General features: G+C 43.2%; 1 protein-coding gene across 8 annotated transcripts in view; it reads left to right on the top strand.

Moving 5' to 3' along the window:
- LOC138471946 (uncharacterized) overlaps nt 1-14,937 on the top strand; it is an 835,353-nt gene that overhangs the window by 641,263 nt on the left and 179,153 nt on the right. For all 8 annotated transcript variants that reach the window (XM_069609830.1, XM_069609827.1, XM_069609832.1 and 5 more), the window contains 2 exons: nt 11,735-11,812; nt 12,377-12,655. In XM_069609830.1, coding sequence (XP_069465931.1) covers nt 11,735-11,812; nt 12,377-12,655 — 357 coding nt within the window. The remainder of the gene's footprint in view (nt 1-11,734; nt 11,813-12,376; nt 12,656-14,937) is intronic.

Below are 14,937 nucleotides of genomic sequence, written 5' to 3'. Positions count from 1 at the left end.
TGTCGATGTGTTGATGTGGTGAGGTAAAGTGCGTGCGGTTTGCTGGGAGAGAAATAGTTGTGTGAGTTTTGTGAGAGTTAAGTATGCATAAAATTGAGGGTTGGGTTAGTGGGGTCTGTACCCTGGTTCAGGTACTTCTGGTTTCATTTGAGCTGTATCCCTGTGGGTGGGGTTGTTGCTGGTTCCTTATGGGCTGTCTCGCTGCGGTGGTGCTGCGCGTATCCAGCTGTGTCATAGGGAATATTGTATAGGATGGTAGGTGTGTCTGAACCATTTCTTCGGGTGTGGAACTGGGTTGGTACTATCTATTCTCTTGTTATCTAGTGTGACACTGGTCAGTGGAAGCTTTAAATGGTTCAGGGTCAGAATGCTGTTGATGCGACATCCTAGTGCGTCTGTCTATGTCAGCATGTGTATTCCATCGTTAGTTTCCTCCTGTCATGACCATCTTTCAGTTAGTTCTTCGGTTTCCGTGGGATGACTTCCTTAGGGATATTGTTTAGTTGTAGTTTGTGTGATGGCGCATTGTGCTTCCCGTTGTATCTTGATGAGCCTTGTGTAAAGTTGGTGCTTATTCTGTTTCTCACCCTCTGGGTTGGGGCTAATGGTACGGGGTTTTCTGTTCCCTTGCTGTCTACTGTGATTAGGTCTGTCGGGAATGGCTATAGTTTAGGGTAAGGGTCCTATTGACCAGTTGTCCTGATGTTTCTGTCTTCGTCTTGCTAAGTATTCCGTTTTTGGTCCTAATACTGCTGTCTCTTGGTTACTCGTTTAGTATGTCCTGGGATTTTTCCTTAGGGTTTTTTCTGTAGATTGCTTGGTGTGGATCAGGGTCTGTCTCTTCGTTCTCACCCGCATTGCTCTGGATACTTCAAATTGAATGTAGAATCTGTCCTGCCTGCTTGAGTCCAGTGCCATATGCAGAAGGCAGGTGAAGGAGCAAGCAAAGCAACAACTCTAGTGCCAATGTGTAAATCTACACGGAGGACAGTGGGGGGGGAGGGGCAGTTTTATATACTAGCACAAAGCACTGATGGGCCCAGTGTTCACAAAGTCTACAGAGCTAACGTTTTTTGTGGACATGCATCAGAAGGGCATCCAGTTCATTCCCCCTTTGAATTCTGTGATGTGTAGTTCCCCCATCTTTCAAATTGGTGGGAAAACTACAAATCGGCTGATCTTTTACCCGACTCTACTGATCACAGAGAAAGAGCGGTCACAGCATCAAAGCTGCATTTACTAATGTGGCCTCACTTTCCCTATCCTCTTGTCTGCCAAACGCCACATCCCACGGTGCAAGATCCAGAATGCTCAGCACTTGCTTACTGCAGCCTTTACAAATCAAATTGAAAAGCTCACTTAATAGCTGCAGGCCCTAAAATGGTATACCGGTATAAATGATGTGATAGTTATTATAGTTCAATTAAGCTGTTCACGGTATCAATAACGGTATACCGTTACACCTCTACTGTCAGTATAGTACTTATGTCCTTGTGTATTCCAAAAAATAATCTAATCTAGCTATATAATGAAAGGCTAGATGTATGTTTGTCCCTGTATGTTTGTCCAATGCAGCCATAGCTTTGCATGTTGTCACCGCTAAAGGGAGCTGTTGTCTTAGGATATCTATAGACAATGCCAAATGCGCTTAGCTTTGCTTGTTGTCACCGCTAGAAGGAGCTGTTGCCTTACGATATATAGTGTTCCTACTGTGTTAATGAACAGCTGGTTATAATTAGAGCTAGAGTAAGGTTTACAAATGACGTTAAAGTGGAGGTCATTCTTTTATAGGTTTGTGTCATTGTTAGTGTTCCAGCCTTTTACTTTTTTGTATTTAAAAATGGCTTTTTGGCAATCTTATTACTGGCAGCATTTTCACACTTATTATTGCTTATATTGAATGACTACATTTTTTAACACTACTTTTGCAGACTGTTTTCACATGACTATATTTCCCTGGTGATATTTTCACATGGAGCCAACTAAGGTGCCTAGCCCAGGCCAAATTGAGACACTGGTTTGCCAAATCCAACACGAGGGGGACTGCTAAAACTACCCTAGAGCAAAACTTCCCGTAGTGCAAAAAAACATACTTTCAATGCTTTTTTGCACCAGGGCAAAGTTTGCCCTATTGCTCATTTCATTCTGTATTAGCACCAGGACAAAGTTTGCCCTGGTGCAAAAAGCCACTGAAAGAATAGTTTTCTGCCCAAGTGCCAACGTCGCCCTAGTGCTAAAACCATGCAAATTGAACTTGTCATGTTGTAAAGGTTTTCTAATATGGCTTCAATGTTTTTGGCACTACGGCAAACTTTGCCTAGTGCTAATACAGTGCAACCTTGCGCTTGCACCGGTGCAAAGTTTCTGTAATGTGGCCCCTAGTCGGTGAGTCCAGGTTGGCTAACCCATGATCCTGATGACTTCAGCAACAACCAAGAATGACTAACAGCTTAGATAAAATTACCATGAACAATCTAATTCCCGGAGACTGTGAACAATTCTTTGACCCTTTAAGAAGGAGGTCTTGATTCAATGGAGGAAGGGTATGAGTGAGGACCATAGTCTAGGATGATTCTGGGGGAACCCAGAGTGCTGATTGCAGTATACCTAACCCATCCTTTGGACCAAAACCTAATCTCTACTTTGTGTGACCAAAAGTAAATGAATAGTTAAGCAGGTATGCCTCACACACAAACATTTCTAATATTGCCACATTTGTTCAATCCATCGTGTTGGTCTCCTGACAGCTCTCTGCACCTGTTCTGGGTGGATTGGGATCACATTCCTGACCCTCCAGTTCTTCTTTTCTTTTTATCAGGCACTACGTGAAGTTACAAAATATTCTGAGTCATCCATTTCAGGAGTCAATCACCTGCAGTGATTTTATTTGAGTGACCTTTTAGTGAGACAGAAGTTTCTCGTGATGTGTAGATCATTCCGTACTGCCGAAATCAGGGATCCTTTTGCATCTGTGACCAACAATGTTTGTGGTTGAGAAGCAGGTTTTGCATTCGGTGCTCTATGCTACTTCACTAGCAATGGGTCCATGTTGTGCTGTGTGGTGTATTTCGGTATCCCCTAAGTGACTACCCCACAGTTTGTGCTAGGGATCCTTCTGCGATGTGGCATATTTTGAGCCTCGTCTTTGCTTCCCATGAAATGTTTATCTGATCCCTTATCTTACGGCAAGGGTGGGGTTACGCTTTGTTTTATCCCTAAATATTCAGCGACCATGGTGAAGTCATGTCCAGTAAATGGAGGACCATTCTCCGTATTCAATCTGGGGAATGTCATGTGTTGCGAACATTTTGTCTTGTGCTGGGATGGTGGCTGTAGCAGCAGTAGATGCAAAGATTTATAAATTGGATTGTGTGACATTTCACCCAGAGCTACTGTGTGTGAGAAACCTGAGGGTATTCTCCCATGTAAGCCCCGAGATTACTCTATTCAGATGGCCTGGGGAGGGCCATCACTTTTGGATCCCACACCTGTGGGTGGACAAGCGAGGGAGCATCACCTGGGTAGGGTAGTAGGGGTAATAAACCGATGAGACCCTCAGGTGAGACACAGTATCCTATTGGGGGAGCAAAGCTTGAGGAAGACATCCCTGAAGCCTTCATAGGATTTTTTTTATTGTTTTTATTATGTAGTGAAATTAATAACTTTTTGAATACATTTCATCTAACATCATATCAAAATGTTTCGGGAAACATCAAATCAGAATGTAATAGGTGAAAGTTAATTCACTAAAAGGTATCTTCATGCTTTATGATAGCAATTATATCATAGATTTCATTCCATAGCCTGGAAAAGTAAATGATGCTTCCTTCGTGGTTCCCAGACATGAATAAGTCCCAGAGGTCAGTGGAACTTTCCTATCCACTGAAGGCCAGCAGAAGCAATGGCCTTCTGTCGAAGGATTACCATTGCACCACAACCGAAAAGGAGATGTCACGCAGGTTCAATAGCAGGATCACCGCAAATCCAGCAAAGTCTATGGTGCCTTTCCACCTTAGGCCAACGCTGCATTGTGTCAAATGATTTGACAGCATTGAAATGAATGCGTAGATAGACCCATACTAGATGGTTACCAATGAAATTCTGTCTATACTTTGGGGGGAATTGTCTTTCCACTATATATGGCAAAAAAACACTCTGCTATAGTTTTCGATGCTAAATCAGTTGTCATCTGATCATGAATATAAGTGTCCAACAATGTGTTCATAGTTCATTTAAATTGGCCAGAGATCATCGCCATGGGGTCCATTCTAATTTCCCAAACCATAGATCAGATAGATGTTTAAGCGCACCAAGTGAGGAGTCTTTTATACAGGCATGTTTTGTGGAGAAAACCTCGTTCAGAAGGCCCATAAGAGTACTGCTCGCAGCATGGGCAAGCTTCCAGTAAAAGAGCAGACTCATCAACATTATTCGTTTGCGTATAGGTGTAAGGCCAAATTCTAGATACGTAGGGGTCATAATCGAAGTATCCGCTTGAGTGTCGTCGACTCCATTCTAGCAATGTCTTCTGTTGACCCAGATGCCCATGCCTCTGTGGCGTAGCAGATATTTGGTGCTATCGTCATCGAGTACAACTTGATGACGGATCCCACTGAATAGCCTCCTCCCCTATATGCAAGTGAGCAAATCGCACCTGATTTTTGGGCACTAAGGATTTTTTACTTATTCAGATGAGCGACATCCAATAGTTTTGAGTCAGTCACAATGCCCAAATAGGTATATTCACTCACTACTTCAATTGGGGCCCCTTCAAGGTTCCATGCTGAAAGTGTCACTTTTTTGTACGGTGGCATGAACACCATGATTTTGTGTTTTGTGGTGTTTATTCTTAGGAAGTTAGCGACAGAGAAGGACAAAAAGTTGTCAAGAGCAAGGTGTAAGATCCAGGATGACGATGTTGTCTGCATAGCCAAACCATTGGACCTCATGATTTCCCATGCATGGTGGTATACATCTGGTGTCAGTTAGGGCAGGGCCCATGTCAGATAGGTACACATTGACAAGTGATGCAGCCAATATACAGCCCTGTTTAAGACCCAATTTTGCTTTGATCTGACTGGATATGATGCCATTACTCAGGTCGCACTTTAACACGTGTCTCTCTGTGGAGTTTCATGATCATTTTCAGTAGGCCTGGGGGAATCCCCCAACTTTGCAATTTCCCCCATAGCCTTCCACGATCAACTGTGTCAAAGGCAGCACTGTAGTCGACAAATGCAGAGTAGATGGATCGTATACGGATCTTCCAGGCCTGTTCAATAATGGTAATAAGAGCTAGTATGTTAACTGACGTGGAGCACCCCTTACGAAACCCACTTTCATTCCAGGGGATTATATCAGGCTGGTCTGCCCAAGTTGTTAGTTCCTACAACAATATTTTTGCAAATGTCTTGGAGGGAACATCGAGCATGGCCAGTAGTCGATAGTTTTGTGGGTCTGTATGTCGGCCATTTTTTAATCCAGGAACCAGGATACTATCACAGCAGGACTGGGGAAGCAGTTGGATAGAAGCTATGCAGGAGAATAGATGGTGTAAAAATTTGGACCACAGATCAGTGTTGGATTTTATCAAAAGATTGCACATACCATCTGGTCCAGGGGCCCAGGATGACTTGCTCTGGCTAATCTATCTAGCTACATCTTGTATGATGTTTGTATAACATTCTTATATTCCCATTTTCCAGACTGCAGAGGAAGAGACGATTGGGCCGAATTAGTACCACCAAGCCTGTCATTGATATAGGCAATCCAGCCTGCCTCAGGCACACCATTGATTACTGAGCAGCAGGTCTTATTCTCGTTATTAATGATCTGCCAAGATTTTCTAGAGCCGTTTGTTTGGACACCGCAGAGTAGGTTCCTCTATTTTTCGCATGCACGTTGCTGGCAATGTCATCGGCGCCACTTGTTTTAATTGGCCCTTATTTTTCTCGGCTCTATGGCACGCTCAGCAGTGTTATACTTATGTATAACCAGGCAGCGCAACTCTCTGTGCATAGCCTTTATTTGTCACCAATCAGGTTGTCATAACTGTGCTTATGGGTATTCTTCAGACCAGAGGCCAGTCGTTTGTTGCCCGTTTCTTTGGGGAATATGGCTTTATTGATAGCATGCACACACTCCTCGTATTTAGCTAGTGCAGAGTGGCCTTCGTTTATTTCAATGTCCCATAGATTAGTTGGATCAGAGGGGCAGAAATGACCAAACACAGATGGTAGAATGGCTATGGCTGATTCAAGTTTAGTTTAAGACCATTTAATGCATGTCATGGTATTAAGTGAGACAGACCCAGTTATTGAAGTAACGATTTGTCTTTGTTCTGTATCGAGACTCAATACTAAGGGAAGATGATCACTTTCATGACATTGTTTTATGGAAAAATCACTTGCCAATGGTGAATTGTTCGCAACAAAGACATAGTCGAAAATGCTGGAACTAGTGGCAGAGTGCCTTGTATATTGCGGGTGACAATCAGATGGTCGAGCTCCGTTCATCATTGTAAAACCTCTTGAGTATAACAAGGTTTCCCAGTTGGTTCCATGGGGGCAAGCATGATTAAGCCTAGATCCTTCTGCTGGTCCCGAATGATATGGTACATTGAACGTCTCCTCTTGGTTGTCAGAACTCGGTATACAAGAGTTAAAATCACCACACATGAGAATAGGAATGTTGGTGGTATCAGCTTCAAACCAACCTTCCATTCCTTTGGTGATAGCCACATGGGGTGCAGTATAAGGAGGATCATATAGTGTGATAATGATGATTTCTTTCTGCTCCCGAGGTGCCATGGTAGTCATTTTGCCTACCAAGATGTTCGGTGACCGGCTTTGGACTTCTATGAGTGTGTGTGTTTTTTTTACACCAATTAACAATCTACCTTTGGTCTCCCCTTCTTACCTTTGACAGACAGTTTTGGGATTTGATAGTCCAGTCATCCATAGCTAGTGGGTCAAATATGTTAAAGAATATTCAGGTCTATATATTCTGAATCAAAGAAGGAAGCTTAATCATAGTAGCGTGACAAGGGTGGGGCAATGTAGAGACCAGAGGATCCTGAATGGTGCTGATATATTTATGCTGCAGGAAACGTGGCTCGAGGCAAATTTTAAATCTGGATGGCTATAACATTATTAACAGACCTGCGGTTAAAGAGAATGTGGAGGTCCTATTATTGGTTATACTTCACCTTGTAAGAAGCATCATTGGTCCCATCCTGTTAGCCCCAACCCCATTAATTTCAAACCCATACTAGGAAAAAGAGGCGTCCAGGAGTAAGAACGATTACCAATGGGAAATATCCCTATAGTACTGTGTGGAGGAAGATGACTGGACAGGCCTACTACATTACACTACCAGCATGTCCCCTTACTGAGGTCAGGCAGAGTCAGGCACTTGATAACAATTATGCACACCTGACTCTTATTGAACATGGACCCAAGTATAAAAGGTGGATTTTTCCAGAGAAGCTGAGCCAGTTGTGGGTGCTGAATGGGCTGTGGGGACTGAACTCCAAGAAGTTGCAGCAGGAGGACCCTGAGGGATCCGGAGGGGATGCCGAGATGCTGACCCGGTGTGTAAGAAGGTTCTCCAGGGAGCAAGATTGGGGCGTGCTGAATCCTGCTGCTAGTGGCCAACCAATTGCTTGGTCCCCTGGGAGGCATCCAGGTGACTGAGGGGCAGGTGGTGAGAAGATGACCAGCCTTTCCCGACAGCATCGCGCTAACCGGTGAGTTTCTATGAGACAAGAAACCTGGTACACCTGTGTGTAGCTGGAGCAGGAGCTTTAATTAAAGACAGAAGTGTGCGAGTGGCACAACAGAAAGAAAAGGGATACAAAAGTGTGCGAGCAGCCCAAGCACACACATAGGAATAAAGAAAGCATTGATAGTTTATAAAGAAACAGAAGTAAGAGGGTTGCGCGGTACCCAAAAACTGAAAGCAAGAATGAACGTTTAAACTTACGTGCGGCACAGGAAGTAAAGTGAAAAGCGCAAAGCGTGCGAGCAGCACAAGTATAAAGCAAGGAATTAAATGACCGTGTGCAGATGGCACGGAAGAAGGGAAACAGAATTGAAAGGCGAAAGGGAATGAGTGCAAGTGGCGCAGAGAAGAAGGAAAGCAAGTATGCAAGAGGCATAAGAGGCAAACGAAATAGAAGGAAACTCAAAGGGTGCCAGACATGGGCAGAAAGCAGAGTTCCATGTGCTAGAGGCATTACAGCAGCCAAAGTAAAAAAGAGAAAGCAAGTTAGAAGAAAAGGGGGATTGAATTTTATGTTTGAAGTAAATTGGATGTTGTAAAGATCTATCATCAAAAACAACAATTAAAAAAAAAAAAAAAAAAAAAGGGGGATTAAGTATCGGAGTGGTCACGCATAGAAGAAGTAAAAAGCTATGCGTTCTCGAAAGTCTCTTGTACAATCCCACTTTTGAAAAGCCGAACTTCTGTGTTTGTGAACTTTTTGGTGAGCCCTGAAATGAGAGGGGCCTAAGCTTGGGGAAGGGAACCCTGTGAGAACTAAAAGAAATATGCATCTTTTTGAAACAAGAGGGGCCTAAGCTTGGTGAAAGGAACCCAGAGAGGCCTAAAGGAACTGTGTGTTTAAGAAGCTTGGGAAAGGGAGTCCAAGCACACCTAAGAAGGTTTTGTGAACTAAGTTGTTTTGAAGCTACAAGAACCTTGTCTGGGGGTTCTAAGGATATATTTAAGTTGAACTATATGCTGTACTGGCAGCACCATCCTGACAAGAAATCCACGTAAATCCAGTCTTGGATATGTTTCTTTGGGACACTATTTTTTCTTTTAGAAGAAACCCTGCACAACATGTGTTTCTAGAGTGACAGCAAACATAGGTTTGAGACAGACTGTTTTGTTTTGGCACTTACAGGCATCAGTCTTCCTTACAAACATCAGTTGAGGTAAATCCCAAATTAGAGGTAGGGCAAGTTAGGCCTTACACCAATCCCAAAATACTTTATTAAAGGTTTTCAAACTGTTATCTCTTGTGTCTGTGTCTCTCTTGATACCATGCTTGTCTCACATATGACATAGGTACCATTCTGAAGAGGTCCAAATAGATCTACCGCCATTGCTTGCCAATCCGTGGTAGGTAGCACAGTCATTTCTAGAGGCTCAGGATAAAGTGCTTGGAGCTACACTCATGCAGACAGGACACTTCTTCAGTGTGGATTGTAACAGTGTGTCCATTTTGTAAAACCACACCTTTTTCCGTTGAAGGCGCTTTGTCAAGATTATACCACATTGACCCTCGTGTGCTAGTGTGAAAACCTGTTGGTTTAATGATGACTGGACAACTAACTGTATTCCGTCGTTAGTTTCCTCCTATCATGACTATCTTTCAGTTAGTTCTTCGGTTTCCGTGGGATGACTTTCTTAGGGCTATTGTTTAGTTGTAGTTTGTGTGATGGCGCATTGTGCTTCCCTTTGTATCTTGATGAGCGTTTTGTAAAGTGGGTGCTTATTCTGTTTCTCACCGTCTGAATTGGGGCTAATGGTACGGGGTTTACTGTTCCCTTGCTGTCAGCTGTGATTAGGTCTGTTGGGAATGGCTATAGTTTAGGGTAAGGGTCCTATTGACCAGTTGTCCTGATGTTTCTGTCTTCGTCTTGCTAAGTATTCCGTCTTTGGTCCTAATACTGCTGTCTCTTGGTTAGTCCTTTGGTATGTCCCGGGATTTTTCCTTAGGGTTTTTCTGTAGATTGCTTGGTGTGGATCAGGGTCTGTCTCTTCGTTCTCACCCCCATTGCTCTGGATACTTCAAATTGAATGTAGAATCTGTCCTGCCTGCTTGAGTCCAGTGCCATATGTAGAAGGCAGGTGAAGGATCAAGCAAAGCAACAACTCTAGTGCCAATGGTTAAATCTACACAGAGGACAGTGGGGTTTTTGAGGCAGGTGAAGGATCAAGCAAAGCAACAACTCTAGTGCCAATGGTTAAATCTACACGGAGGACAGTGGGGGGTTTTGAGTAGGAGTCCCAATGATGTCACATTGAGTTTGTATTTTGCTGATGCTGTTTTCAGTGCACTTTTGTTGACACTTACTACTGGCGCAATTGGCAGGTTTCCTGAACTAATGCAGGTCATGACGTGTGCTAGAATGGCATCCATAGATGTTTCTTTGCATATTATGTCAATGTCTATTGACTCTGGACGTGCATGGTGGACCATACAATGCATGTATTGTTCTGCTTTGATATTCTGGCTTCCAAAATCGTGCATAGTGATTGTCTCAATTAGTAATCTGCCAGTAATCTGCCAGATTGATTTATTTGCCAGGTTTATAGATGATGGCAAATTAATTGCAAATTAATTACTATTCTTGTGAACAATAGGCCCCACCTTGCAATGCCAGGGGGTATTTTGGCATTATGTTTACGATATATGGTTGTTAATGCCTAATCTGTGGCGATTGTGAATTTCTTTCCATAGAGTGGTGGATGGTAGTGTTCACAAGCCCATACTAGTGCCAGCCTCTCTTCTGTGGCTGTTAGCATGCTTTTTCAGTTGTGTTGAGGCTTTGGTTGGCAAATGAGACTACCTTACAGGAGGAGAAGAGGAGTCTGGTTTGTGCTGTGCCAAGGTTGCACCCAGGCCAACCATCGACCATCGGTTCCATGTAGAGGTCTGAAAAAAAGTAGGCTATTCAGGTGGGATAAACTATGCATTCTTTAATCTGACCAAAAGCAATTTGGCAGTCTGTGAAACATGTGAATTTGAGCAAACGCTGTTGTATGTAGCGACCACAATAACTCACCATGTCCAGGAACGACCACAGTGTGGACTGATTGATAGGGCTTGGGGCTGGAATTAGCTCAGTATCCCCATACAATTTGCATGGAAACATTGCCAAGCTTGGCTGCCATATCCACTACACAGTCTAATAAAAATAATCCTAGTGTTTGTAGTGCACAGGAATTCATTGGGAGTTTGCCATATTTTCAACTGCTGTAATTCCTGCGGTATATCCTTTCCCCTTTACCTTTATATTTGTGATTTGACAGTGTGGGAAACTGTCAATGGAATTACTGCCACATTTTCCCACCCTGCCCAACTCAAAATGATGACAATTGATGTCCCTTTAATATATCCGTGGTGGTGAGTTGAGTGGTGTAGATACAGAGCAAGACAGATGAGTAAAACTGCAATGGAGCTGGGTTTTGGTTGGAGCATGGTGGGCGTGTGGTTTCTGGGGGACAGGGTTAGGGGCAAGTGACCCCAGCATAGGGAACACAAAATAAATGGTCAAAATGGTGGCTGTGTAGGGTGGCCTAGGAGGCAGGTATGGAACATAGGTTTATACCAACCCATGGAGTCTATATTGCTTGGTTCTATCAACGATTGCAGACCTAAACTTCCACTGAATTTCTTTAGATTTCTTCTACTTTGTATACCACAAAAATAACTTCAGGCGAGCCCCCTCCCCGCACACTCCCCCTTACACCTCCACATATACCTTGCCCCAATTTACCAGCTGCAGAGTGGGAAAAAAACAGTAAAAAGAGATTTGGTGTCAGTGTAGGTCGGCAAAAGTGGGCTAGACTAAGAAGTTTTAATGCATAACACATGCTCAATTTCTATTCACTTCTTATGTAATAGAGATTCATCCATGTTAGGTTTGGAAACCATACCTTAGTCACATTGGTGGCTTTGTCTCTGTCATAATTAAAATGTTGTTCCACCCTCATTTTTCAGGCAAGGAGCCAGTGGACTCATGGTACAGTGAAATAAAGAACTATGATTTTGGCCGTCCAGGCTTCCGGAGTAACACAGGTGAGCAATTAACATTTGTGGGGCACCCTTAATCTTGGAAAATTATGGTTCATGAAACAGTGACAACCCTTTGGTTGATGTGTCTAACCTATGCAGCAGCAGTGTGTAAAATGGCTGGGCAATGGAGAGTTTTCATCAGTGATTTGTGTATGTTTTAAGACCTGTCCCAATGATTATTTTACACCATTGTAATGATAGATCACCGGAAGGTCATTTTCTGTAGATGTGACCGTAAGAGAATGGACTACAGAGAAATTGGTAAATTGTAACTACAAGCCTTTGCTTGAAAGGGTATTTGGTTTGAGGATGGGCCATTCAACAGGCCCCTGACTGATCCTTTGCTTTTTCTGCTTTTTAGTGAAACTGGCCGTGTGAAGCCACCTGATTTCCATATAGACAAGTCATTCTCTAGATTGGGACTTCCTTTCCTGTTTGGTTTCTCAGTACTGCACAGCCTAATGCAACCTTTTATTGATGTTGTATCTGGAGGCACCAAGGTGTATGTTATTGTACTGGTTATGATGGAGGACTGACTGCCTTCAATGTCTGCCTCACAATTAACAGGTCACTTCACGCAGGTGGTATGGAAGGACTCCAGGGAGGTTGGTGTTGGAATAGCGACGGATGGCAGAGGTCTCTACTTCGTGGTAGGGCAGTACAGTCCAGCGGGCAACATCACCAATGCTGGCTACTTTGAGAAGAATGTTCTAACGCCTGGGACAGCGCCTACTGTTGACATTGGGAATGGCAGTAAATGGAAACCCGCAGACACCATCCAAGATTCAGAGCAGCCCTGGATCAGGATCGACCGGGGAAAATCTCCATCTGCTTATGGTGGACGGGGTAAGGTTGCTTTCTGTAAAGGGCTTTTAAATTCTGTTTTAAATCCGGTCCAATCTAGGCATTGTCCTCTGCTGAATGTTAGTAAGCTTCTTTACTGTTCCTATCACCACCGTAGTGGCCATACAGTGCCCATGCTTGTTTGGCTACAGGTGTTCTTTGCCCAAGCCAAGGTTAACAAGTCCATGATCTGTGGGGGGGAAGGACGAGATCAGAGGTGGCAGTATATGCGCAGCCAGAAGAGGATGCATATACAAACCTAAACAAATCGAAAGGTGCAAGGGGCTTGTGGGGAGGAGTGTCTGATTTTCTGATTTCGGGTGTGGGGTTGCCTGTGTAATCACTGGTCATGGGTCAAACAGAGTGCACAACATGAACATTGGGAATAACACCTGCTGTAATACCAAGGTTTTTCCGTGAAGGCATTTTCTAGCACACATTTTCTTGGTACTAGAATTAGTTGGCACATGGTTAAGTGAAGTGACTTGAGATGTGCTCTGGTATGCCCTTCGAGTCATGGAGGTTTCTTCACCAGATAGTTTGAATACCCTTCTCCTGCCACCCCGCAACCCTGATAACCACGCGAATCATCTGGGAGTGCCAAGACAACTCCCAGAAGTCCCAGGGTCAAGCATTGGCCTGGTACAGGTGAATGTGGAGAACACAAAAGGAAAAGAGATGTTTGACCAACCCACCCTGGACACAGCTTGTACATTTTCGTGGTTGGCCCCTTGTCTCCCTGGTTGTATCCACTTAATTTAATTTTCCATTTTTTACTTCAAATGTTCTCATAACAAATATAAAAAATATCAAACAATAACAAAGGCCAGATGTATGTTTGTCCGATGCAGTCATGCACAGTAGAGACTGCCCCTTCACCTGTTGTCATCACTAGAGGGAGCTGTTGCCTTAGGATTTATAGTGGTCCGACTGTGTTAATTTATTTTCTCTTAACATAAATTACAGCAAAATATACCACATAATACATTAACACTGAAAATTCCTTTCTTTACGCACTTTGGCCCGTGTACACGGGCTGTTCAACTAGTACGTTGATAAAAGGAAATAAAAGGGAGAAATTAACAGTAAGGACAACAAAAAGAGAGCGAAAAGGAAAACTGCGAAATGACAGATCACATTATTTGGGGGGGAAATGCTTATGCAGTAAGTGTATCCATAAGAATGACTATATGGTAAGCAGTGTGTTCATCATTGTTCCACATAGTTGATATGACGCTTCATATCCAGAATCTGAATCTTCACAATTTCAAAGAACTTTTTTTCCAAACGTGAACGTTTTTTCAGCAACTGTAAGCATTTTAAAAGTTACTGAAAATGTTCTTACATAGCTACAACCAGGCAATTAAGCTTTGCATTTACTTTGCCACACCACTGTTTCATATTGTTCGCCTTCCTCAAGGAGCACAGTGGGACTGTTTTTTTTTTTTTAATAATGCAATTTTCATATTGCTGGATCTTTTTCTAAACACGTTTGCTGAATTAGCAAACATACCCCTGTCCACCTTTGCACCCTGCTGTATTCCTAACTGTTTTAGAGGACAGACTCCTGTCCCAGTGATTTAATTGATGCAGTCTCCACTGGTGAGTGTTGTACAAACGATTACTTTTTAACCTGTGGGCGAAGCTCGTTATGCTAACACAGCGGGTCTTGTGCATTTAATGCTGTGACAGCAACATAACCTGTCACATATCCCACATGGAGGCAGAAGATATATGGACAAAGCAACTCTGCGTTTGTGTTGACACCATTTGAAAATCTCTATTCCAAATAATATCTGTTTTTAAATAGACAGAGAAGAGGCTATCTGTCTTGGACAGCAAGGGGGTTCATTTTGCTTTTGACATCACTGTTTTACCAACCCCACTTATTCCACTGCCTTTTTGCCCTCCTTCATCTTTCACTGTGTTTTCCCTTTTAACCTGATGAGTTACTTTAAGAATAATTCAGCATGCTAGCTTTGTAGAACACTTTGGAAAATAAACCTTTTTGAGTATATGCTCAATTCTCACCCCGGTGAAAAGGAATGCAGATTTATTTAGATACAGCCAAGACCTTCACATCCAAATGACACTTAGACCGGGACTAACAGGTACTTGCTCCAGCGGGGTGACTCTGTTATCTGCATCACTCTGGGCATGTTATCTTTCTACATAAATAGCCTGGACATTAAAAAAATAAAATAGACCAGATGTTTCATCCTGGGTTTCGGAGGGGAGCGTGGAGTCTGCAGTCCAGTGTTTCTGCAGAGCAGCCCTCTGGTGAT

This window comes from Ambystoma mexicanum, chromosome 8 (genome assembly GCF_040938575.1).
Source record: "Ambystoma mexicanum isolate Mex_15411 chromosome 8, UKY_AmexF1_1, whole genome shotgun sequence".
In the NCBI taxonomy this organism is placed as follows: domain Eukaryota; kingdom Metazoa; phylum Chordata; class Amphibia; order Caudata; family Ambystomatidae; genus Ambystoma; species Ambystoma mexicanum.
The sequence above is the reverse complement of the archived record's forward strand: the minus strand, read 5'-3'. Positions and strand labels throughout refer to the sequence as shown.